General features: G+C 45.8%; 2 protein-coding genes and 1 long non-coding RNA gene across 8 annotated transcripts in view; 2 read left to right on the top strand and 1 right to left on the bottom strand.

Annotated features, from left to right (window-relative positions):
• EIF3A (eukaryotic translation initiation factor 3 subunit A) overlaps window positions 1-13,741 on the top strand; it is a 39,308-nt gene extending 25,567 nt beyond the window's left edge. For 2 of the 5 annotated variants that reach the window (XM_032311932.1, XM_032311936.1), the window contains 6 exons: window positions 191-375; window positions 5,254-5,342; window positions 6,002-6,633; window positions 9,987-10,212; window positions 10,896-11,077; window positions 12,508-13,741. In XM_032311932.1, the coding sequence (XP_032167823.1) occupies window positions 191-375; window positions 5,254-5,342; window positions 6,002-6,633; window positions 9,987-10,212; window positions 10,896-11,077; window positions 12,508-12,737 (1,544 nt within the window). In that variant the 3' untranslated portion in view covers window positions 12,738-13,741. Of the gene's footprint in view, window positions 1-190; window positions 376-5,253; window positions 5,343-6,001; window positions 6,634-9,986; window positions 10,213-10,895; window positions 11,078-12,507 lie in introns of those variants that run through there. The other 3 variants (XM_032311934.1, XM_032311935.1, XM_032311937.1) reach the window with 3 other exon arrangements.
• Window positions 13,742-16,254: 2,513 nt separating this feature from the next.
• On the bottom strand, window positions 16,255-19,303 carry NANOS1 (nanos C2HC-type zinc finger 1). The gene has a single exon (XM_032311938.1). The coding sequence runs from the start codon at window positions 18,948-18,950 to the stop codon at window positions 18,072-18,074; it is 879 nt and encodes a 292-aa protein (XP_032167829.1). The 5' UTR covers window positions 18,951-19,303; the 3' UTR covers window positions 16,255-18,071.
• Window positions 19,304-19,486: 183 nt separating this feature from the next.
• Window positions 19,487-23,085, top strand: part of LOC116572716 — a 154,746-nt gene continuing 151,147 nt past the window's right edge. For both annotated transcript variants that reach the window (XR_004278492.1, XR_004278493.1), the window contains exons 1-2: window positions 19,487-19,597; window positions 20,568-20,699. This is a non-coding gene — a long non-coding RNA (uncharacterized LOC116572716). The remainder of the gene's footprint in view (window positions 19,598-20,567; window positions 20,700-23,085) is intronic.

The following is a 23,085-nucleotide window of genomic DNA, read 5'->3' as shown; positions in this document are numbered from 1 at the left end:
ATGGCATTAATATTTGTTTTACTTGAATATCTTCTTGCCCCTTGGCTGGTTATAAACTACTTAAAAATTCTAAAAAGAATTTTCCTTCTACTTTATGCTGCCTGCTGAATACCAACAAAGTAGACCTAGCAAAGAGGGGAAAGATGCAGGTAGAGGCGCACTTGATAACGCTACCTCCTACATTATGCAGAGCGTGAGGAGAGAGAGCGCGCTGAACGGGCTAAACGCGAGGAAGAGCTCCGAGAGTATCAGGAGCGGGTCAAGAAATTAGAAGAAGTAGAAAGGAAGAAACGTCAAAGAGAGCTGGAAATTGAAGAAAGGGAACGACGCAGAGAGGAGGAGAGAAGACTTGGTGATGATCCACTTTCTAGAAAGGTGAGTGTAGGGGTTACTCTGCTTCTGTGCGATGTGTTTGTTATCCGGCTCTCTGGCATGATCCATACGCCTCTGCGCGTGTCAGTGTCTGGGCTTGGTGTGGAGAATTGGTGGCATTCATCTCTCTTAAAGTCTGGTATTTGGTCTTCCCAGCGATAGGTTCTTAATGGGGGAAGATAAGATGAGACTTAGAGCAAAGCGGGGATTTTAGGCTTCAGTTTAGGAATCTGCTTTGTAAGAATGAAGTCCTTAGTAAGAATGAAGTCTTCTAAGATGTCAATATTTGACGAAAGAACACTCTTTAGTTTATGGAAGGACTGTTGCACCTTCCTTAAATGGGGTTGCTGTGAATTCAGAGATGATGTGAGTTCTCTCACTTCTTAATGCTCAGAGACGGTCCGCCGGACTGTTGCGTATTGCAGCGTATTGCAGCATATTCACCGTCTCCCGGCAGCTTGTTAGAAATGCAGAATCTCAGGCCCAGTGCCAAACCTGAATTAGAACCTGCATTTTAACAATATTGTGGGGTGCCTGTGTGGGTCAGTGGATTAAGCCTCTGCCTTAGGGTCAGGTCATGGTCTCATGGTCCTGGGATGGAGCCCCGCATTGGGCTCTCTGCTCAGCAGGGAGCCTGCTTCCTCTCCTCCATCTCTGTGCCTGCCTCTCTGCCTACTTGTGATTTCTGTCTGTCAAATAAACAAAATCTTTTTAAAAAACCCCATTATTCCCAGGTGATTCAGAGGCTGCTCTGAATATTTATTCTAAATATGCATGCATGTCCAAAACTGACCCATGTTTCCCCTCTGTCTTGTGTCTCTGACTCCGGCTCCTGATTGGTGACTCTGTTACCCACTTAATGGTGGAGTTTTTAATTTACCACTCCCTCTCCTTTCTTTTCCTGCATTACTGCCTTAATTCAGAATTTCCTTTTGCCTGTATTATTTATTGGTCTTCTTACTATTCTCTGTGATTGTAATCATTTCCCAGCTTCAGACCTTCCTCTGCATTGTGGTCTGCTTGATTTTTTTTTTTTCCCCATAATGCATATTTGATTATTATACCTGCTTTTGGGTTTCACATCTCTCTTTTGATTGGTACTCAGTACTTCTGGCCAGAGTACCTGCCTTAGCAGTCCAGGCCTTTCTAGTTTGCTGCTTGTAGTCACTGTCTCTTCCTATGCTTCCTATGTTCTATCTCTTCCAAGCCTTCCCATGTTTCTGTGACATTATCTGCATGTTCTTTGTTTTCCCATGGATATGCCCATGTTCCCCCTTAAAGAAGATACTTTCTAAGTTAAGAGGTGAGTAGCTGGGAGATTTCTTGCCTGCCTTTCTCTATTCCTTTATCTCTGCCATACCATTGTCACTTTTCTTTATTGGAGGGCCTGCTCTTTGATTTCTTTTTAAGATGTTTTGTTACTCCTATTGCTAATTTTTATTTTTATTTCTTCGTTATTAGTGAATATGTCCTCTGTTATTTAAAAAAAATATATTTAGGGGGCACCTGGGTGTCTCAGTGGTTGAAGCCTCTGTTTTCAGCTCAGGTCATGGTCCCAGGGTCCTGGGATCGAGGCCCGCATCAGGCTCTCTGCTCAGTGGGGAGCCTGCTTCCCTCTCTCTCTGCCTGCCTTGCTGCCTACTTGTGATCTCTGTCAAATAAGTAAAATCTTAAAGAAAAAAAAAAAGCGCGCGCGTGTGTATGTCTGTGTATGTTTGTATGTATATGTATATATATAAGGATGCCTGGGTGGCTCAGTCGGTTAAGCAGCTTTCGGCTCAGATTATGATCCCAGAGTCCTGGGATTGAGCCCCACATCGGGCTCCTTGGTCAGTGGGTGGCCTGCTTCTCTCTCTGCCTCTGTCTGCCACTCTGCCTGCTTATGCTCTCTCTCTCTCTCTGACAAATAAATAAATAAAATCTTTTAAAAATACATACATATTTATTTGAGAGAGAGGGCGTGCACATTCGCCTGTGGTAGAAGGGGTAGAAGGGAAGGGAGAGGGACAGACAGACTCCCTGCTGAGCCCCATGTGGCTTGATTTAACCCTGGGATCGTAACCTGAGTTGAAACCAAGCATAGATGCCTAACCGACTGAGCCACCCAAGCATGCCTGGTCTGTATAATTTCTGATTTTTTGGAATTGAATACATTTTCCCCTTGTGTCCTAAAACATGTAGTTACGTGTATTCTTTTTCTGTTGGGCACGAATTTCTGTGGGTATGTCTGGAATCAGAAGTGTTGTGTTATTTTAATTTGCTGCATTCTGTTAATTTATGGGTACTTCATCTTCTGAAGAAAGGGAGGTAACTTGGGGCACCTGGGTGGTTCATTAAGTGTCTGCCTTAGGCTCAGGTCTTGATCTCAGGGTCCTGGGATCAAGCCCATCGTCAGACTCTGCACAGCTGGAAGTCTGCTTCTCTCTCTCCCACTCCCTCTGCTCCTCCTCTCTCTCTCAAATAAAATGTTAAAAAAAAAAAAAAAGAGGTAGCAAATGTGCTGTGATTATGGGTTTCTGTGTTTCTTTTTTTATTTAGTTTTTGCATATCCATTCTTTTGTTCATTTTTGGCATTTTATTTCTTTTTTTTTTTTATTTATTTTTTAAAGATTTTTATTTATTTATTTGACAGAGATCACAAGTAGGCAGAGAGGCAGGCAGAGAGAGAGGAGGAAACAGGCTCCCCGCTGAGCAGAGAGTCCGATGTGGGGCTCGATCCCACGACCCTGGGATCATGACCTGAGCCGAAAGCAGAGGCCTTAACCCACTGAGCCACCCAGGCGCCCCTTTGGCATTTTATTTCTGTTTTGTGCCTCCCTCTCCCTCCTTTCCCTTTCAGTTGGAGAATCTTTAGATTTATCCGTTCATATTTAGCATGGTAGTGACTGTATTTGGTTTTATTCTTAACATTTAGTTTGGAGCTTTTAATTTACTTCCATGTTCTTGCTACTTCTTCCTTTAAGCCAAATTTTAAGAACTTTTCTCCGTTCACTTTTGTTTTTTGTGTTCTTTAGTGATTACCATCCCCCTTTTTCCCCCCTAAAATTTATCTAAACTTAACAGACTGTATATTGATTTGAAGAACCTCTTCTCTGAACAAAAACTTCTGAGCTTGTCTTTACTTTGGTTTCATTGCAGTAAGTGCACTCCTACAGCTGTCTTGGCAAACACTGTTTAGTTTCAGATATGTTTATACTGTATCATCTCTTCTCCTTTGCAGATACATTTTGTTGGTTTTGTATATCCTTTCAGGTTGTTTTTTCCAGGCTGTCTTTGTATATGTCTCAAAAGAGCACCCCCTGCCCCCCAGTTGAAAAATTGTGCAGTGATTCAGTCCCTGCAGAATCCTCCCTCAGAAGTTTCAAGACAGTGCTTACTGTCCTAGTACACGGGATAGGAGGAGATCTGATAAAAGTCTTGGTCTTGTTACCTCTGTACCTAGTTGTTTTATTCCTTGGGAACTTTCAGAATTTTCTCTTTCCTTGGAGTAAAGGGGAGTGTAGAGATTCTACTGAGACTGTCTAGTTACCTCAGTGTATATATACTCTGTATTATTAATCCTTTTTGGCACTTGTGCCTTTTTAGTCAGAGGATGTAATTTTATTTTTCTTAGAGAAGATTAAATTTCCTTAGCTGATGGAAGTTGTCTATATTTGCCTTTCAAAGTCCTGTTCTTTCTATTCTAAGTTTCATTTTTTTCATCTCTTTGTCCTTTTGTAACTGGTTCTCTGAGATTCTTGTTCAGTTTATAAGTTTATTAGCAGGGTCTGTTCTGTTTGATCTATCAGCTGAGTTAAAAATTTTTGGCAATCATGTTACTTTTTAGAATTATTTTTCTTTGTTTAATGGCAATCATAGCCATACCTAAAAATCTCTTTTGAGGGGTTAGTTGTAGGAAAACCTCTAATAACTTGAATTCTTTGTTGAGTGTGATTTGTAGAGTGAGTGTGAAGGGTAGGATAAACTTGGTCTTCTGGATATGTACAGACCCTCCATTGTGGTGACTAAGTTCCATTGGCATTTGTGTTTTTTATCCCACGGTGTCCATTCAGGAAAGTCTCTTAGAACAATGTCCACCACAAGAGTTGAGAGTCACTTACAATGGCAGATGACTTACCATTCGGCTTTTTTCCTTCACTGCAGCTTATACTAGTTGTTGTTGAGGGTTTTGTTTCCAGAACACTTTAAAATTTAAATGAAGATCCTCTTAATCATCTGCTTGGGATTGTTAAATTTGTCAGATTTTTATCTTTCTCTTCCCACCCCCGCCCTAGGTCTTATTTCGGTTTTCCACAGCGTTCTTAATTGCTGGTTGTGGCCTCAAGTTATGTTTGTTGGAGCAATCAAGCTGTGTCAGAGGTGTTGGTGATAACATTGTGTGCGTAGGTCTCTACAAAGACTGTACCACATTTACATTTCTACTTGAAGGGTGTTTATCTCCCCTTTCCATAATTTCTGATGACAGCATAGTATTTCGAAGAGGGAGGTAACTGTTAATTGAACCACTTCCCCATTTGACGTTTCATTTGTTCAACCTCTGTTTAGTAGGAACTGTGATGTATGTTTAGGGCACTGAGCTTTTTTCACATAATCTCAAAAGGAAAATTTGAGGTCAGAGGAAATCTGTAGATATTTTAGTAATTCCAGAGGGCGGGTGGGGGTCAGATTACTTTCAGGTGGTATTTTATTTGATTTATAAAGTCACTCAGAATAAGTGAGAATGCCGGTTTCACTGTACTGTCACTCTGACTTAAGATTAAAAAAGAAACAACTTTAAAACTTGTTTATATTTAAGGGCTTAAGATTGATGTAAGTGGTAATACCAGTAGTTGTAATAAGTGTTGCCATTGTAGTGCCTCATGTTAACTTTGGTGAATGTAGGACTCTCGTTGGGGAGATAGAGATTCAGAAGGCACATGGAGGAAAGGACCTGAAGTAGATTCCGAGTGGAGAAGAGGCCCACCAGAGAAGTAAGTAGAATCGAGGAAAATAGTATTAATTAGTCATAGGTCCTATTTAATGCCTTATCACAGTTTTTAAGTTCAGTTTATTTTGTGGAGTTGGGGAAAGGAGAATCGTCAAGAACTGTGTGAATGTTTGTTCCTGAAATTTTTTTTTTTCTGAAATATTTTTCATAGTTTACCTCAACAGTGCTGTAATTACCGACTTCTAAATATTTTGACAAATATATGCTTCAGATTTGTTTTGTTCCCGGAGTGCTGTAGAGATTACAGTAAGAGTGAACAGTTCTAGAGCTTTTTTTTCTTTTTCTTTAAATTTCTTAAGTAGATTGAACCATCCTTTAAAAATGACTGCTCATGATAAACAAGATTGCTGGTCATAAGTCTTACACAGAAATTAGATTTTGAAAGGCCATCGTAAAGATTAGAAATGGGATGCTTCTTATAAAGTACAGTTAGATAACTTTTTAAGGCAGTTGTCTGCTTAATTTGTTGATGTGTAAGATTTTATATTGTGTTATTTTTTATCAGGCGCATATACTCTTTGAGGAGTAGGAATAATGAATTTAGACTGAAATGGTTTTTAAAAGGGAGAGAAATAATTCCCCCCAAATCATGTGCTTTTAAGAAAATGGACTCTTAAAGATGTTTGCCTTGTTGCTCTGTAGGGAGTGGAGACGTGGAGAGGGGCGGGATGAGGAAAGGCCTCATAGAAGAGAGGAAGATCGACCAAGGCGTCTGGGAGATGAGGAAGAGAGAGAGTGCTCTGTTAGACCAGATGATGATCGCGTTCCCCGGCGTGGCATGGATGATGACAGAGGTCCTAGACGTGGTCTTGATGAAGACCGGTTCTCTCGCCGTGGGGCAGATGACGACCGGCCTTCCTGGCGTAATGCAGATGACGACAGGCCTCCCAGACGAATGGGTGATGAAGATCGGGGGAGCTGGCGTCATGCAGATGATGACAGACCACCTAGACGGGGACTGGATGAGGACAGAGGAAGCTGGCGAACAGCTGATGAGGACAGAGGACCGAGACGTGGGATGGATGAGGACCGGGGGCCACGGCGAGGAGGTGCAGAGGATGAGCGGCCTTCCTGGCGTAATGCTGATGACGACCGGGGTCCCAGGCGGGGCATGGATGACGACCGGGGACCTTGGAGGAGTGCTGATGATGACAGAAGTTCTAGGCGTGGTGCAGATGATGACCGGGGGCCTTGGAGAAACATGGATGACGATCGGATTCCCAGAAGGGGTGACGACTCAAGACCTGGTCCCTGGAGACCATTTGTCAAGCCAGGTAAGATTCTGGTATTCTCTCAACTTGCTTAGATGCTCCATAGAATCTGATGCGTTTTACAAATAGTGAAATCTTACGTGAGTTAATCACTGTTCCATAGTTGATACCAGGTTATTTCAAATAGGGGTCCTCTCAAATGACTGCTTACATTTAGATATCTAAATAAAAAGTTATTTTTTAGCTAAAAATGTGAAATTTTAATTATGTCTGACAGCAATCAGGCTGTATTATTATTAGTTTCCAGATGGATGGGTTTTTTATCTTTCCTTGGTTATCTGTGCAGTGATTTTTATGTTCAGAGTTGGACTTTCATGTCCCACACTCCAAGAGAAGTTAAAGAATTTTACTCCTTTTTCTCCTTTAGTGATAGGCACTTTGTTTTCTTTCTGCCTGTTGACCCCTTTGGGGGCTCTTGTTCCCATGCCTATCCCTGAAGTATTGGTGTTCCTCTGGTTCTGTCCTAGACCAGCATTTGCACATAAACAATGAAAAAGTTACTAAGTATCTGTCTTGCACTCCTCTGTCAAACATGGGGTTATTCTTTTTTTTTTTCCTTTTTTTTTTTCTTTTTAAAAGATTACTTATTTGAGAGAGAGCATGAGAGGGGAGAAAGTCAAAGGGAGAAGCAGACTCCCCTTAGAGCTGGGAGCCTGATGTGGGACTCGATCCCGGGACACCAGCATCATGACCTGAGCTGAAGGCAGTTGCTTAACAAACTGAGCCACCCAGGTGCCCGCCCATGAGGTTATTCTTATGGGAAGAGCTCAGTTTCTTTCTTTCTCAGTCTTGGGCCTGCTCATCTTTTCATATTTTACTGATTTCCAGTACCATCTTCTCCAGGTGCCTTCTTTGCTTACCTTCAGACCCATGTTTCCAGCTGCATGTTGCACATAGTACATTTCTACGTAGAAGTGTCTGTGACATGTCACATTCAACCTTTTGAAACAGTTCTCACCCACACCCATCTCTTAAGGGCCACCACCGTTCATCTGATTGTATAAGTTAGGGGTCTGGGAGTTCCCTTTGCCTTCTTATGTCTTTTTATGTTAAATGTTTCATTTAGTTCAGTTCTACCTTTTTAATGTTCTTCAGATCTGCCCACTTCTCTTTTCCCCTTGCACGTACGTGGGTCTGAGCCGCCATCATTCCTTCCTCGAACTCCTGCTGCTACTGGTCCCCACAGGCTCCCCACTCCCAGGTCTAATCTTGGTGCAGTAGCCAGAGTAATCCATTCTGCACGAAGATTTCAACGAGTAGCCTCTTTCCCTTGCCCTTTGTGTTTCTGTCTCATATTTCTGTCTCCTCTGGTCTCAGTTGATTCCACTGTCTGACTGTGTGACTTTCCTGTTCTTGTGTGAGTGGGGAGAACAGTGTCATAGATTCTTATTAAGTCCCGATAAATGTTTTATGTGAAGTTGCTATGAATACTGAACCATTACTGTTCTCCTAAGTTCTCTGGTCACAAAATTTCTGTCAACCAATGAATGTGACTTTTTGTGTGTTTCTGTTTTATCTTTTTTTTTTTTTTAAATTAAAGATTTTATTTATTTACTTGACAGAGATCACAAGTAGGCAGGGTCAGGCAGAGAGAGAGGAGGAAGCAGGCTCCCCGCTGAGCTGAGAGCCCGATGTGGGACTCGATCCAAGGATCCCGGGATCATGACCTGAGCCGAAGGCAGAGGCTTTAACCCTCTGAGCCACCCAGGCGCCCCTGTGCGTTTCTGTTTTAAAGATAACCTTATTTAATACACGTTGTCGGTTCATTAACATTGAACTCCTGGCCAGTAGCGCTGTAGCTTCTGAATGGGGCTTCTCTAACACAAGTATTTTTCCTGTAAGGCACATCCACTGCCTTCTTGTGCTTGGGACACTAGACAAGCAGCATTTGAGCACAGTGCCTAAGGGCCCTTTGGAACAGTGAAATCCCCAACAATGCAAGAAAATGTGAAAACCTGTCACTAAACAGACCACCAGAAGGGTACTTGGTTTAAAGTATGAGAGCTGCAGCGTGCAGCAGAGCGTTACCTCGTTCAGCCTCGACTGTGAGCGTGCTCTGTGGGCGGCTCAGGGACCCGGTGGGCTCTGCACGAGTGCGGGGGAGGGGCAGAGTGCCCGGGTGTCTGTGGATGATTTGCAGACATGTTTCAGCAAGTAGGTAAATTAGCGGGTATGGGATCTGTGTAGCTCAAAACTGTGGCTAGAATTAAATGAGTTCATACACAGAGAAGGTTTATAGTAGTGCTGTTGGCACATGGTAATACAAATATAGTGACAGTAATTAACCTTGCAACAGATTTTCATTTATATTTGCTCCCTTTGGCCTTTTTGTGCATATATATATGAAGTTCCTTGATTTGGGTATCCCATGTCTAAGTGTGAGATAGTGGTCAAAGGACTTCTCTTTGTCCCATGATTGCATGGGTGGTAAGTGATGGAGAGCAAGAATAGAAAAGGAAGTTATTGGTAATATGTAATTTTGATAATATGTCGTTTTGAAAATGTAGGATGTGAATGAACTTATAATTGGGGCTCTCTCAGAGATCTGGCTCTTACCCCTGACTCTTTAGGTTTTTTGTTTAAAATGAGTTGTCTGTTTACTATCAGAACAGATTTTTACATCTGAAATCTCAGCACATGGAACACTCAACCCAGGCTATGTAAATGTCCCTTGTCTTACATGGTCCTCCCTTTATGTTAGAGAAACAGTGGTAGGTAGTCATAAATAGGAGCTGGTGATTCTGTAAAGTAACATAAATAGCTTTAGTTTTCTCTCTCTCTCTCTCTCTCTCTTTTTTTAAGAGTTTACTTATTTGTCAGAGAACGGAAGCACAAAGAGCTGCAGGCAGAGCAGGCAGAGCAGGCAGAGGGAGAAGCAGGCTCCCTGCTGAGCAAGGAGCGGGATGGGGGACTTGATCCCAGGACTCTGGGATCATGACCTGAGCCAAAGGCAGACACAACCTACTGAGCCACCCAGGTGTCCCAAATTTGGTCTTCTTTTCCCTCTCTTTTTATTTGTTTTTGTTTTTTGTTTTTAAAGATTTTATTTGTTTATTTGACAGAGATCCCAAGTATGCAGAGAGGCAGGCAGAGACGGGAAGCAGGCGCCCTGCCGAGCAGAGAGCCTGATGTGGGGCTCGATCCCAGGACCCTGGGATCATGACCTGAGCCAAAAGCACTGGCTTTAACCCACTGAGCCACCCAGGCGTCCCTTTAGTTTTCTTTGAATGAGGTTTGGAGTGTCTTAAATTAGCACCTGCAGTGGTGATATTAATGTCAGCATTCACATATCTATTCATTGTTCCTGAGTTTCTTGAGTATAAAAATGTTTTTCCTTTTTTAAAAAATAAAAACAGGTGGATGGAGAGAGAAAGAAAAAGCCAGAGAAGAGAGTTGGGGTCCACCTCGAGAATCGAGACCATCAGAAGAACGTGAATGGGATAGGGAAAAGGAGAGAGAGAGAGAAAACCAGGATCGTGATGAAAACGACAAGGACCCAGAGAAAGAAAGAGACCGAGAGAGAGAGCGAGAGCGGGACAGAGAGCGAGATGGGGATCGAGAGGACCGCTTCAGACGACCTAGGTTTGCTTTGGAACTCTCTGGAATTACAGTTAGGAGTCTCTCAAATTCTCTGGGAAACCATGTAGTCTTGAGAAATGGTGTGCCTCATGCCTCAGTTGAACGTTCCCCTCTTTACAAAGTTGAGAGGGTGAGGCTGACAGTGGGCGGCTGTCTGCAGGTGGGTAGGACTCTAGTTCCACAGGTATCTTTGCGAGTCCATGGCCTTTCCCCTGTGGTTTAGTTACTCAGTTTTAGAGCCCTTAAATTATTCAGAGCTCCTTGACTTTTATTAGCGGTAACAGTTCTGACTTGCTCCTTCTGACCTGAGTGGCTTTGTGCTGATGGCACTGTTCAGTGCCGTTTTCTGTGAGGATGAAAGCACACTGTCTGCAGGGCCCAGTGTGGTAGCCGGCAAGCACATTTGGTGTGGAACATTTGGAGTGTGGTTAGTGCTACTGACAGGACGTCTTGATTCTGATTCAGTTAATTGTATTTAAGTGGCTGCATACAAGTAGTGGTTGCCGTGCTGTTGAGCACAGGTCCAGATGTTCTCACTCAGCTTCTACACGTGAGGCACCAGATTGAGATCAAGTTAGAAAATCAGAGGTCATCCCGGTTACATTTGTAAACTCTCGAGCACCAACTTGGATGTGCTGTCTGGAGTCTGACGACAGAACTTAACATGACATTTTGAATGGTTCCAGGGATGAAGGAGGCTGGAGAAGAGGACCAGCGGAAGAGTCTTCGAGCTGGAGAGATTCAAACCGCCGTGAAGATAGGGATCGGGATGACCGTCGTCGGGAGAGAGATGATCGCCGTGATCTAAGGGAAAGGCGGGATGATCGAGACAGAAGAGGACCTCCTCTCCGATCCGAGCGTGAAGAAGGTATGCATGTTGGGCGCGTTGCTGACTATTGGAAAACCATGATCTCAGGAAATTGGCGGTTTTACTACCTCATCTGTTCGTACAAGCATCAAAAATAAGATCGTGAATATTCAGTTTAGGTTTCACAGTTCTCTGGGCGCATGGGTGGCTCAATCAGTTAAGTGTCTCACTCTTGATTTTGGCTCAGGTCGTGATCTTGGGGTTGTAACATGGAGACTCACATGGGGCTCCACGCCCGGCAGTGAGTCTGCTTGAGATTCCCTCCTACCCGCTTCCCCCTCACCCCAGCTCGCTTCCTCTTTCCCTCTCAAATAATAAATAAGTTTTTTAAAAAAATTCACAGTTCTCATAAATTTCGTAGTACCTCTGGAAAGTAGCTCATACCTAAATTGAAAGTATAGTAGTAGGCTAATTGGAGGGTAAGCAGTATATATTGCTCTAGAAGTTTATGTAACTAGGAAACAGTTTGTCAGTTGTTTAAAAGTAAGATTTTGGTAGATAAGTGTAAAGTGTAAAACATTCTTACTCTGAAATTGTGATAGTTGAAACTTGAGTTTAAAAAAAAAAGTTTTAGGGGGGTGGGAAGTTGGGGGAACCAGGTGGTGGGTATTAGGGCACGGATTGCACGGAGCACTGGGTGTGGTGCAAAAAACAATGAGTACTGTTACGCTGAAAAGAAATACAATATTTTAAAAATTAAAAAAAAAAAAGTTTTAAAGTTGAAAATGGCCATTGCACTTAACTAAGTAGTTACTCACAAATGTTTTTCATTTGTACAGGGGGATTACAAGGGTTTTTCTTATACCTGTAAAGTACAGTACGCTAATGGCCATTTTGGTATTATTTCTTCAACGAGAGCCAAAAGGTTTTTTTTTATTTTAAAGTTTTCATTCAGATTTTTTCTTACCTTATCTTAAATTATTGTGACAATTAGAACACCTCCCAGGCCAGTGGTTTCTTCTTGTTGGCAAATTTGAGTTGTCTCTCTCTCTCTTATTTTTTTTCCCCAAAGATTTTATTTATTTATTTGACAGAGAGAGATTACAAGCAGGTGGGAGGGGTGGGGGGGAAGCAGGCTCCCCGCCAAGCAGAGAGCCTGATGCGGGGCTCAATCCCAGGACCCTGAGATCATGACCGAAGCCAAAGGCAGAGGCTTTAACCCACTGAGCCATCCAGGTGCCCCTGAGTTATCTCTTAAGTCTGTATGTTATTTTGAAGGACTTGTCAAAAATTGTATCAAAGTGATTAAAATATATTTAGGTTTTACTGTTTTTTTTTTTTTTTTTTTTAATGGGGATTCTGTATCCTTATTTCTACAGTACAGGATTTCTGAGTAATTGGAGGCATTCCTTTCGCTAAAGTTCTGTTTAGTCTGAGCCAGTACAATATGGTACAAACTTGACTCTTTTTCATTTAATTAAACTTTTTAGTAAGTTCTTGGAGGCGTGCTGATGACAGGAGAGACGAGCGGGCGGAAGAGCGGGAAGCGCCTCGTCGCCTTCCTCCCCCAGCTCTTTCAAGAGACCGAGAAAGAGACCGCGACAGGGAAAGAGAAGGTGAAAAAGAGAAGGCTTCGTGGAGGGCTGAGAAGGATAGAGAATCTCTTCGTCGTACTAAAAACGAGACTGATGAAGATGGATGGACCACGGTACGACGTTAAATCTCAAGATAATGGATTCAGACACATGTCTCACATAGGTTTGGTCACATTCAAGGATTATTATACTTGTGCTTCAACCAGTCTAAATTGGATTCTTTAGTGTTGTCTCACCGTAACACAAAAAGCATGAACTTGTATTAATCCTCTATAATAGATTGATCGTGCACTGTGTCCACAGGAGGTTGGACGGCCAGGCCATTTTCTGGAATTTAAGGTGTTGCATTATTTCATCAATCATTTGTTTACAAAAAAACAAAAACTAAAAAATAAATTTAAAATGTGAACCTGTCGGGTATGGAGTAACACCTGTATCTTGGTATAGAACTGATCTTTCTCTTTTGTTTTTGAAATACTTTATTGATTTGGAATGAGGTATGGTTCTGTTATAGAAAATGTATTTGAAGATTCTTCAAAAGCAGGGGCTGAAATGACTTTCACATCATTAGCGGTTGAGACGTACCTCTAGGTATTTTGAGGTATTTACTATATTAACTACATTTAGAAAGTTTTTAGGTTCACTATAAGTGCAGTAAACATTACAAACATTGGATACAGTGGGATTTTCTGTAGATTTTACTTGAGAGGTGAGTATAAAGCAATTTGCAGTCATTATTGTAATGACAAGAATACTACTCAAGTATGAATCCAAAACAGTTAGAGCTTTTAAATTTTAAAGCATTTGGTAAAACTATTGCTGAGTTTTTTCTGTTGCCAATAGCAGACTGCTTTTCCATTAATGGAGAATTCATGCCTTTCAAGCATTTTAAATATGACAATATTTATAAATGTGTGGTTTGGAGGAATTGTTTAAATTCTTTTTCCTAATTTCCTTTCTCTTCAGGATAGATTCTTTCAACAAGTAATTTGTAGTAATGACTGTGTTGACTTCAATTTTGGAGTGTCGTAGCTATGTCAAAGATTAACTATTTGGTTTTATTGAAGCCAACACAGAACTTGCTGCTGTGTTTTTTCTTCAATGATAAATAAAATACTTACAGAATTTGTTTTAGTGTTGATTTGTAGTTACAGTCAAAGTGTTGTACTTACTGTGGTGAGTTTGCATATCCAGTTGAGTTTGTTGTTTTGAAATTTTTTTTTTTGTTGTTGCCATTAAATGTCTCAGCATTTAGAATCAAAATAACTCAACTAGAAAAACATGGCTAGGATGCTTCCTTCCTTAATTAAGGAACCCCTTAGTTTCCTTGTAATGCTGTCCTCTCTGTGAGCCTTGTATACAAGGGTGTGGGTAGGTGGGTTGTTTACTATTTTGGGTGTTCCCCTGAAATTAGAAAAAATATAATTTGAGAGAATGTTAGTAGCAAATTGATAGTGGCTACAGGTATGCAAATTATTTCCAGTATTGGGTGGTGGTGAGAATACTTGTTGGTACAGCTATAGTAAGGCCAGAAGAGGGAGTATTGATCCTTTTTTTACTTAAATTATCAGATGCAGCCTTTTCTGTTTGATACTACCCGTGACAGAAACCTCCTTTTTTCAACATTCAGTTTCTTAATACCTAGTATTTCAAACAAGTGGAAATCTTAAAAGGTCTTTGAGGAAAGGGCCTGCTCTTTTTAATAAATGACAAAACTTGGGGCAGTAACCTGCTGAGTCTCCCCATTCATTAGAAATAGGACAGCACTGATGGCCCCAGGGGACTGTTCATTTAAGCTGATATTTTAGGTGAGTTATGGATGTATGTCTGATGATTAGGTTAGTCTGCAAACGTACCCTTCCTGTCAGGACCCTTTCCCAGGTAAATACTATGCCCCAAGTTCTTTGTCCTAGGAGTTGGAATCCCAAGCACAGGATGGGGGCAGAAGAGTCTGCTGCTACTTTGTGGTCCAGCTCTTAAGTTTCTACTCAAGGCCTCACAGCCTTCCCCTCCGTCCCCCAGTATTCACATGTGTCAAAGGAAACTTCGGATGTTCAGTCCAGCCTACTCAACTATGTCTAGAATGTCCTCATGTTCCCAGCGGCTTCTGCATTTTTAAAAGGTTTTATTTATTTATTTGAGAGAGAGTGTGTGAGAGAATGAGCATGAGAAGTGGGAGGGTCAGAGGGAGAAGCAGACTCCCTGCCGAGCAGGGAGCCGGATGTGGGACCTGATCCCAGGACTTTAGGATCATGACCTGAGCTGAAGGCAATCACCTAACCAACTGAGCCACCCAGGCACCCCCCACCCCCGCTTTTTTTTTTTTTTTTTTAAGATTTTATTTATTTGAGAGAGGCTTCTGTATTTCTAAACAGGAGCGCCATTGCAGTTAATACATGTGGATCTGAGGGTGGAGACAGTGGCCCAGAGAAGACTACACCCCCCCAGTAGTCCTTACTGGCTTCCAGAAAGAGGTGGTAATGTGGCTATGTGTGGGGATGCTTTTATGTGCTTTACCTGTGTTGTTTTTTTTAACCAAAGATATTTTGGTTAGACATTTAGACATTAGACATTTCTAATCTTACAAGTCTAATTGACATAGATACTGGACACAGGAAGGAATGCAGGAATGTTTCTTATGTGGCTAAGCACAGACCAGAAAGTGAGGACTAACACTGAAACTTCCCTGTCTTTTCCTTTGAGGTAGACCTATGTGTAGTATAATTTTAAAATAGACAATTTTGGCTTACAATTAAAGCCAAAAGTTGTAATCAAAGTTAATTCTGTACTTTCCAAAAGGGACTGCGTAGGAAAATTAAATTCCAAAGAAATAAAAAGCCACTCACTGCAAATGTGTCTATAGAAAAGGATAGGCAAGGTAAGGTAAACAGTCTACCTGCACAGCTGGTAAAGCACTTTCGAGGCTTCCATCCATATGTTTTGTTTTTAGCCAAATACAGACATATTCTTATAAAAACAAGGTAACTTTGTCACACTAATTTTTTTTTTTTTTTACTTTTTTTTTTTTTTTAAATTAAGTAAAGTCAACTTGCCAACATGGGGCTCAGATGTAAAACTCGAAGTGCAAGAGTGACATGCTTTATCATGGAACCAGCCAAGTGCCTCACACCCTAAATTTAATTTTTTGCAAGTACATAAAGTTTTAGATTGAGAGTTCTAGGCTTGTTCCTCTTAAGTGCCTTAGAGTGTGGTTAGTATACTTTTCCTAACGGATTTTTAGAAGATTAACTGTAGTAATACTCTGTGCATGCTCTAACTCTCAGTGTTTTAATATTAGCTGGAAAACAGGCAAATTTGAGGGGGGCCGTTATTAGTGTGTTTCAGATGAATGAACGTGATGGTTGCTGGTAAAACTGTGATGTTGTCAATATGAAACTCTATTAGGCACTTCTCATCACTGAGGGAGTGATGAGAACATTATTGAACATGTCAAAGCCATGTGCTTGACAGCTAGAACACAGTGTAACAGTTTGGCTCTTTGAAAATCCAAAGTAGTTGCCTGCTTAGTCCTTCTAAGTTGGAGAATACTTTGTAGTGCTCTTCGAAAAGGTAGAAGTAGGAGAGGTAACAGGAATTCTATGACCTGACAACTCCCCAAGACCAAAATTAAACCGCTATATCTTCTAGCACAACAAAAGAGAATAATCACATGCTTTTATTAAGCTACTTGAATTTAAGACTGGTCACATCCGGAGTTCTGTATTCTGGGGCTGGACTAGCAGGCATGGATTTTCTCTTGGCCAACGTACTGTCTACCTGCCCCTCTCCCCCCTGTTCTGTTACCCCTTCTTTGACCAAAAAGGCTCACAGCCTTCCAATATTATTTACCTCTGCCTCTATTTGTATCCTCAAAGGAGTGTTCAAGCCAATTTGCTGTGGAGGAAGTTAGCTGTTTGATACAAAAGCAGTCTAGAGCTGAGCTCTACGACTTGAATCTGTATTCATGACTAAGTCTCTTGCTGGCATTTTCAGATAGTGATGTATTTTGTACATTTCATATGCATTCATCCTAATTCACTTCCATTTTTGCCTCTTGGATCTGCCCTGATGGTAGCTACAAGCCATGGTGTGGCATCTGGCATGGCTATTAATGAGGGTGGGAGCTAAAGTTAGGGTTAGGAACGTGCATCTAAGGATAGGGTCTAATCTCCTTTGTGGTAAGTGGTGGGATTCCAGAAACAGACTAGGGTCGTCTAGGGAAAAAGGGAGCACGGGGGGGAAGCTGTGTTTGTCTTCAACCCCCATTCCACAATTTAATTCCTTCAGTGCTTATTCTGGTTTGAGGACGGCTTGCTCCCTAAAGCCAGACAAAGCCCATAGTGGAACCTTCTTGAACACAGGTTGTTACATTAGCCTTCCAGAGCTCAGGATCGCATCTTCCATTTAGTTTGAGAGGCTACAGCTGCAAGGAGCTTTCTGCTATTTGGGAACACTGAAATGGAGCAGGGTGAATTAATATTGTTCCCTTTTGATCTTAATGTCACAAATGTTTTTAAAGAACTGGAAATGGGGAGGTGGGTGCATGGACAAAAGGCCAAGTAGCAAAGTTATAGGCAAGATAAATGAATTCATATACTGTTACTGTATAAATACACAAGTCAAGTTTTTAAACAGCACCAATTTTCAAGTGTATACACAACAGGATTATAACTTGGCACAAATTTTCAAGGTGGAAATGCTAGTTGCTAGTTTAGTAATAAAAAGATCTGGTACATAAAAGATAAGGAGCTATATTCTACCTGCTACGGATTGTGCATTTTTATATCTCCAGCCAAGTCTGAAACAAGCCACAAGGAGGGAATACCCACACAAATTAATACTGGAAAGTTTACTAAACCTTCACTTCTCAAAAGGGTGATGCTGCCAGGGGCTTGCTTCACCTGGAATTAGAGTAACTGATTAAGGACAACTAAGAAATATTGTTTCTAAACAATAAAATAGTCATTTTGCCGACATTTCATAAAATCGCCAGTTTTCAGTAAAGTTATGAGGCTTTTAAAAAAATATTCTAGACCTAGTAAAGTGCCTCCATAAAATTAAACATCCGAGATTAGATTGAGACAATTCATACTGATGCGCATCTAAAATAGATCGACGTATACAGTAAATAAACAGTGCCATTAAGTTGCCAGATTTCAGGTAGTGGGAAACACACCCAGCCTTCACCGTCTGGATGTGCACAAACTAGAAACCAGAGATAAACAAATCAAAATTGTAGCGTCTAGTCTCAACCGCTCTTCGACAGCAAAATAATCTCCGCACGGCCGGCTTGCTTTCAAGAACAAAAAAAACCCAAAACAAGACTTCCCCAGTGGAGCTAACTGCCGAGCTCCACGCCTCTCCAGCAGCGAGGGAAAGCTGGTGCGCAGACCGAAAATGAGAGCGAGCAGGCGGGGGCCCTGGTGGCGTCAGGTGGCAGCAGAACGGAGCCCAGGCCGTCAGCGCGGCTTCTTCCCGGGCTGGCAGTCCCTGGCGCTGCGCGGCGGCGGGCGGGCAGCGGGCGGCGGCGGCACTTTGGAGAGCGGGCAGTACTTGATCGTGTGCGCGTTGTCGCCGCTGGCGCCGCACAGGGGACACGTGTAGCGGCGCAGCACCGGGCACAGCACTCGCCCGTCGGGTCCCTTCAGGATGTGGGTGGTGTAGAGCGCCACCGCCTCCTTGTTGTTCCGGCAGAACACGCACACCTGCAGCTCGGGCTTGAGCAGTCGGGCGGCCGCCGCCCCGGAGGCGGCGTGCAGCCGGGGCTCGGCCGCCCACGCCGGGGCCCGCTCCTCGCGCGGCGCCACCTCGGCGGCGGTCGTGGCTGCAGCGGCGGGCGCGCAGCCCAGCAGCACGGCGGCGGCGCGACCCGCGAACGGGCTCAGCTCGGCGAAGCGCTCCTCCAGCAGCCCGGCCTCGGCGGGGCCCGCGGCGCACAGCTCCAGGGCGCGCAGCTCCAGCGAGCCGCCCAGGTAGCGGCCGCGGGACCCGGGCTCGTCGCTGTCGTCGTCGTCGTCCTCGTAATCGGGCGGCCCCAGCGCCGGCCCCAGCGCCCCGAGCCCGGTCCCCGCGTGGGGGGAGCAGCAGGACGAGGAGGAGGAGGAGGGCGGGGAAGTGCCGCCGCCGCCGTCCCCGCCGCGGGCGCAGCCAAAGCGCGGCTCGCCGTCCACCGCCTTGGTGATGAGCGTGGCGAGCCCCAGGTAGTCGTTCCACGAGCTGAAGGGCTGAGGGTGCGCCGGGCCCTGGGCGCTCACGTAGCGGGCGCTGGGCACGAGCGCCATGGGCGGGGGGGCGCGGCCGCGGCTGGGCGAGCGGGGCGCCCAAGGGAAAGCCTCCATGGGCGGGCTGCGGGCCGCGCGCACCGCCTCCCCGCGACCCGCGCGGGCCGGACGGAAGGGGAGCGCCGAGCCTGCCCGCCGGCCTGCCGCGGGGTGCGGCCGCCTCGCAGCCTTTTATCGGGCCCCGCTCCTCCCCGTCCACCCCCCCCACCACACACACCCCCCTCGGCCCCCCTGCCGCCGCCCTGCCCCCTGCGCTACCCCGCCCCGGCCTCCTCGTCCGCGCCTCGGACGGAGGCGGAGCGGAGGCGGGCGCGCCGGGGGCGGGCGGGCAGTGCGCGCGCTCCGCTCCGGCCCGCGCAGCTCCCGCGCCCCGCGCGCTGCGCCAGGCGAGCCAGCTGCGGGCGGCTTTCATTCTGCGAGGGGGCGGGCGAAGCGCCGCCTCGGGCCCCGGCGCTAATTGGCTGCTGACCAGAGCCCCCTGCGCCACCGGCGCCGCTCGGGACGCCGATTGGTGAATCTGGGGGAGGGGGCGTGCCCTGCCTGCGCTGCTGGGAGGGGAGGGCGAAGTAGGGGGAGACGAGGGGAAGGGAGGGGAGGGGCTGCTGCTGGGGCCCGCCTTCTCCTGAGCGCTGTGCTTTGAGTTTGGAGCAGGTGACCAGGCCTGAGTCTCCCCGGCCGGGTGGCGAGACTCCCCGAGGACACCGGTAGGCGCGGGGGTGGGGGAATGCCCCAAGGTTTGCGCACCGTCCTCCCAGCCCCGAATGCCCCAGGTCAGCCCTTCTCCCCGCTCACCGGCATCAGTAGGGCAGGCTGTGGGGAGGCAGGGTTTGGCGCGCTCTGAGGATGCAGTCATCTAGACAGAGCTGCCCAGCAGTCGAGTAACTTCCGTTTGCACAGTGCCTTGGGCAGCTTTCAGCGGGTGAAATCTTCGCACGAACGTCGGAGGTTGAGACAGGTTATGGTTCTCGCCGAAGTAAGTAGTGGAGGCATCAGGACTTCATCATGCAGCAGACTCCCAACAGGTGTTCAGAGCCTGGGTGGCCATTAGCTGGTGACTTAGGTAGGGATGGGGGCTGGGCCAAAAAATCTGCCATCCTCTGACAGTGGTTGGTGTGTGTGTGAAGGGGAGGCTGCATCAAAAAATGGGCTGTATGTGCAGCTTGAAAAATAAACCATATTCAGGGTCACAATTTAATACTTCAAAATGAGTCAGATATTTTTGTAGAAACGATGGAAAGCATATTGGAAGATTTATGCTTAGGAGGGTGCGGGGTGGTCATGCTCTTCCTAGGAGAAGACACAACACCTTTTAAAAAATGGAAGGTAGGAAAGACCTTAGGTACTGGGAAGGATTCTTCAGGGTTCTGTGGGACTGGGAAAATGCCGCCTCTGGTAACTGGGCGGCCAGGCAGGTGGGCAGGTCAGGACTTTCCTTTCCCTTTCTGGTGGAGTGCTCTGGCTGGGGAAACAGGGGCAGAAGGCAGCTGGGGCTGACAGCCCTCCTGGGGCAGGAGGCTATGCTTCTGGCTCTGTGTCTAGCAGGTTTAGAATGGCCCAGGAGGGGCTGCCCAGAACCTCACGCTGGCACTGGTTTACTTGAGAATGAATGAGGGAATCAGACTGTCAGCTGTGGAAGGTACCTTTGGGATCATTCAATCCAGCCTTACTTTACAGATGAAGAAAATGAGACTCAGAAAGAGAAGGATTTCTTCAGGGTCACATGGTGAATATGTCACAGCCAGAACTAGAACTCAGGGCCCTTCACAAATGGCTTGCTGGCCTTCCTGTTACACATGGACCCCGAAGGTATGTCTGTGTGTGCGTCAGCAGAAACTGAATGTGGAACACGGGGGAATCAAGAGAAATGAGATGGGGCCGTGTGCCTTTTGCTTGGACCCCTACCCTCAGGGAGCGGGCCAGAAGCCAGGTGGCGGCCAAAGGGAAGGACCTGGGGCAGTAACTTGATGCTTTTTCTAGCCCCCTGTCTGCATGAAGGGTTGAAGATATGTTTCTCAGCCTCTTCATCTCCTCCTCCCTAACGGTTGATTTAAGTCATGAAACCGGGCAGTAGTAGTCTGCATGTGCCAACCCAGTTCCTTTTTCAAGTTTGTGTTGGCATTCCAGTTAAAAAGTCATTCCTTTTTTTTCCTCCCCCTCTCCCACCAAAAATAAATAAAAGAGCCCGCAGAAGCGTGGCAGGTTTGCTGACACTGAGCTCCAAGCTCTGACCACAAGAACACCGGCCCCTAGAGTGGTATGAAGATTATTATTCTATAAATGGAAAATTCCATTCTGTTCGCACAGCCCTGCAGCTCTCATACTTTCAAGGTATGCAGACTTTTCAGCTCTGAGGAGTGGGAGTCACTGTTGTGAAAAAACTTGTGGAAGGAAAGGAAAGTTTAAAACTGCCAGCTTCTGGGTCGGCTTCCCCTGGGTTGGGCCAGAGGGAGTGTGGCAAGTAAGTGAGACCTTTCCTCTCCCACATCACATGATTTTTAGCCCTTGTGGGTTTTTTTTTTTTTTTTTTTTTTTTGGGTTTGGTTTGTTTACCAGGGGAATGAAAACTTTTCAGTGAACCCAGGTGAGAACAAATGCCATGCTGTGGGGCTGTGGGCCAAGTGAGTGGGTTGTGGGGACAGTGGAAAGATGCCCTGGAAAGAGGTGGAAGGGAGCTCATGTGTCCTGTGGGGCTTGCTACCTGCCCTTCCCCCAGGCTGCTCACCTTAACTGCTTGGGGCCTTGCCCACAATAAGGCCCACAATAAGGCTTCCCCCCACACCCCCCAGCACGTGCAGCCTCAGTGGACTGGGGAGCCTTTGCTGTTAGTTACCATAGAAAGGCCCAGGCGGGTGCCTGATCCAGTTCTGGCTTTAGTAAACAATTCCTTCTGTCACAGAACACAGACCTTAGCCAAGCCATGAGCTCTCCAGCTCTCTTTGAGGTGGTGGAACTCGCTTTAGAGATATTCTTAGTACCTCGGTGAGGTCTGCCGGCTTTTCATCCCCCTTCCAGAAGTCTGGAACCAAAACAGGCAGAAATGGCCAGAGCGTGAGAATTTCTTCAAGGGATCCCCTTGGATAGGTGGAGGCAGGAGACGGGTTGGGACAGGCCTCCTCTCGGAGGCTGGAGGGTGTGGCTCAGTTTCTTCTGGAATGGGGCCTGCCCAGCACGGGCAGGAGGCTCTGGCGGGACAGGGGTGGGTGTCCAGGTGGGCTGCTGGGACTCAGCATTCCCCCTCTCCGCATGGCTCCCAGCCCCCAGGCCGAGAGGCAACACACAGGCCTCAGGCATCTCGAGGATCTTAAGAAATATGAGGTCAGCCCTGGGGAGTGAGGCAGCTTGGCAGGTGTCCAGGAGGCTCTAGAGATGCTGTTCGTCAGGCTCTGGACTCCTGCTGAGCTGCCTGCCAAGCTCTTTCCAGGTGGGTTGGGCATATTTCGGCACCTTGGGGGTGCTCTTCTGTCACAGGGTTGACTCTGTGTTGACTCTCCATATCATGCCTTTGGCCAAGCTCAGGGAGTCCCAGGGAAACCCCATCCCTGGGCTTAGAGTGAGCTAGAGTTAGTTGAGAAGCGCCGTGGTGAAGTGGGGGTTGCTCCTTGAGCCATGGCTATTTTCATCCTGGCGCTTCTGCAGAGTCCTGTGTGGCCTTGGCTGAGGCCCTTAACCTCTCTGGGCTTCAGCAACTTCCTCTGATCCTCGAGGGGCTCATCGTGTCAAAGGGCAGGTGCTTCACCCTGCTTGCTGACTTACTCCAGTTCCAGACGAGTCTCTCCCGTGGCCTCTGGGGTTGAGCTGTGACAGGTGTAATCCAACCAGACAGATCTCATTTCCCCGGGCCTGATTGGTTTAGGAGGGGCTGATGACCCAGTTCTGGTCCCTGAAATGTCAGGGGAGGTCTGTTAGCACTCCGGGAGGGCATTTGCTCCCTTGTGTAAAAGGAAAAGAAACAAAGACCAGGAGCTTCCCTTTCTTCCAGCCACTGGCAGGTGACGGAGCTGAGGCTGCCCTGAGGTGTGATAAGTCTCAGGGGCCAGAAGCTGGCACACTGGGGATGGCTTCTTTTTTAAGAAGGCGCCATGTGTAGCCCCCACGTGGGGCTCGAACTCACCACTCTGAGATCAAGACCTAAGCCGAGATCAAGAGTCAGACACTTAACCGACTGAGCGACCCAGGTGGCCCCAGAAAAGTT

This window comes from Mustela erminea, chromosome 14 (assembly GCF_009829155.1).
Source record: "Mustela erminea isolate mMusErm1 chromosome 14, mMusErm1.Pri, whole genome shotgun sequence".
Classification (NCBI taxonomy): domain Eukaryota; kingdom Metazoa; phylum Chordata; class Mammalia; order Carnivora; family Mustelidae; genus Mustela; species Mustela erminea.
This window is presented reverse-complemented; position numbering and strand designations above follow the sequence as displayed.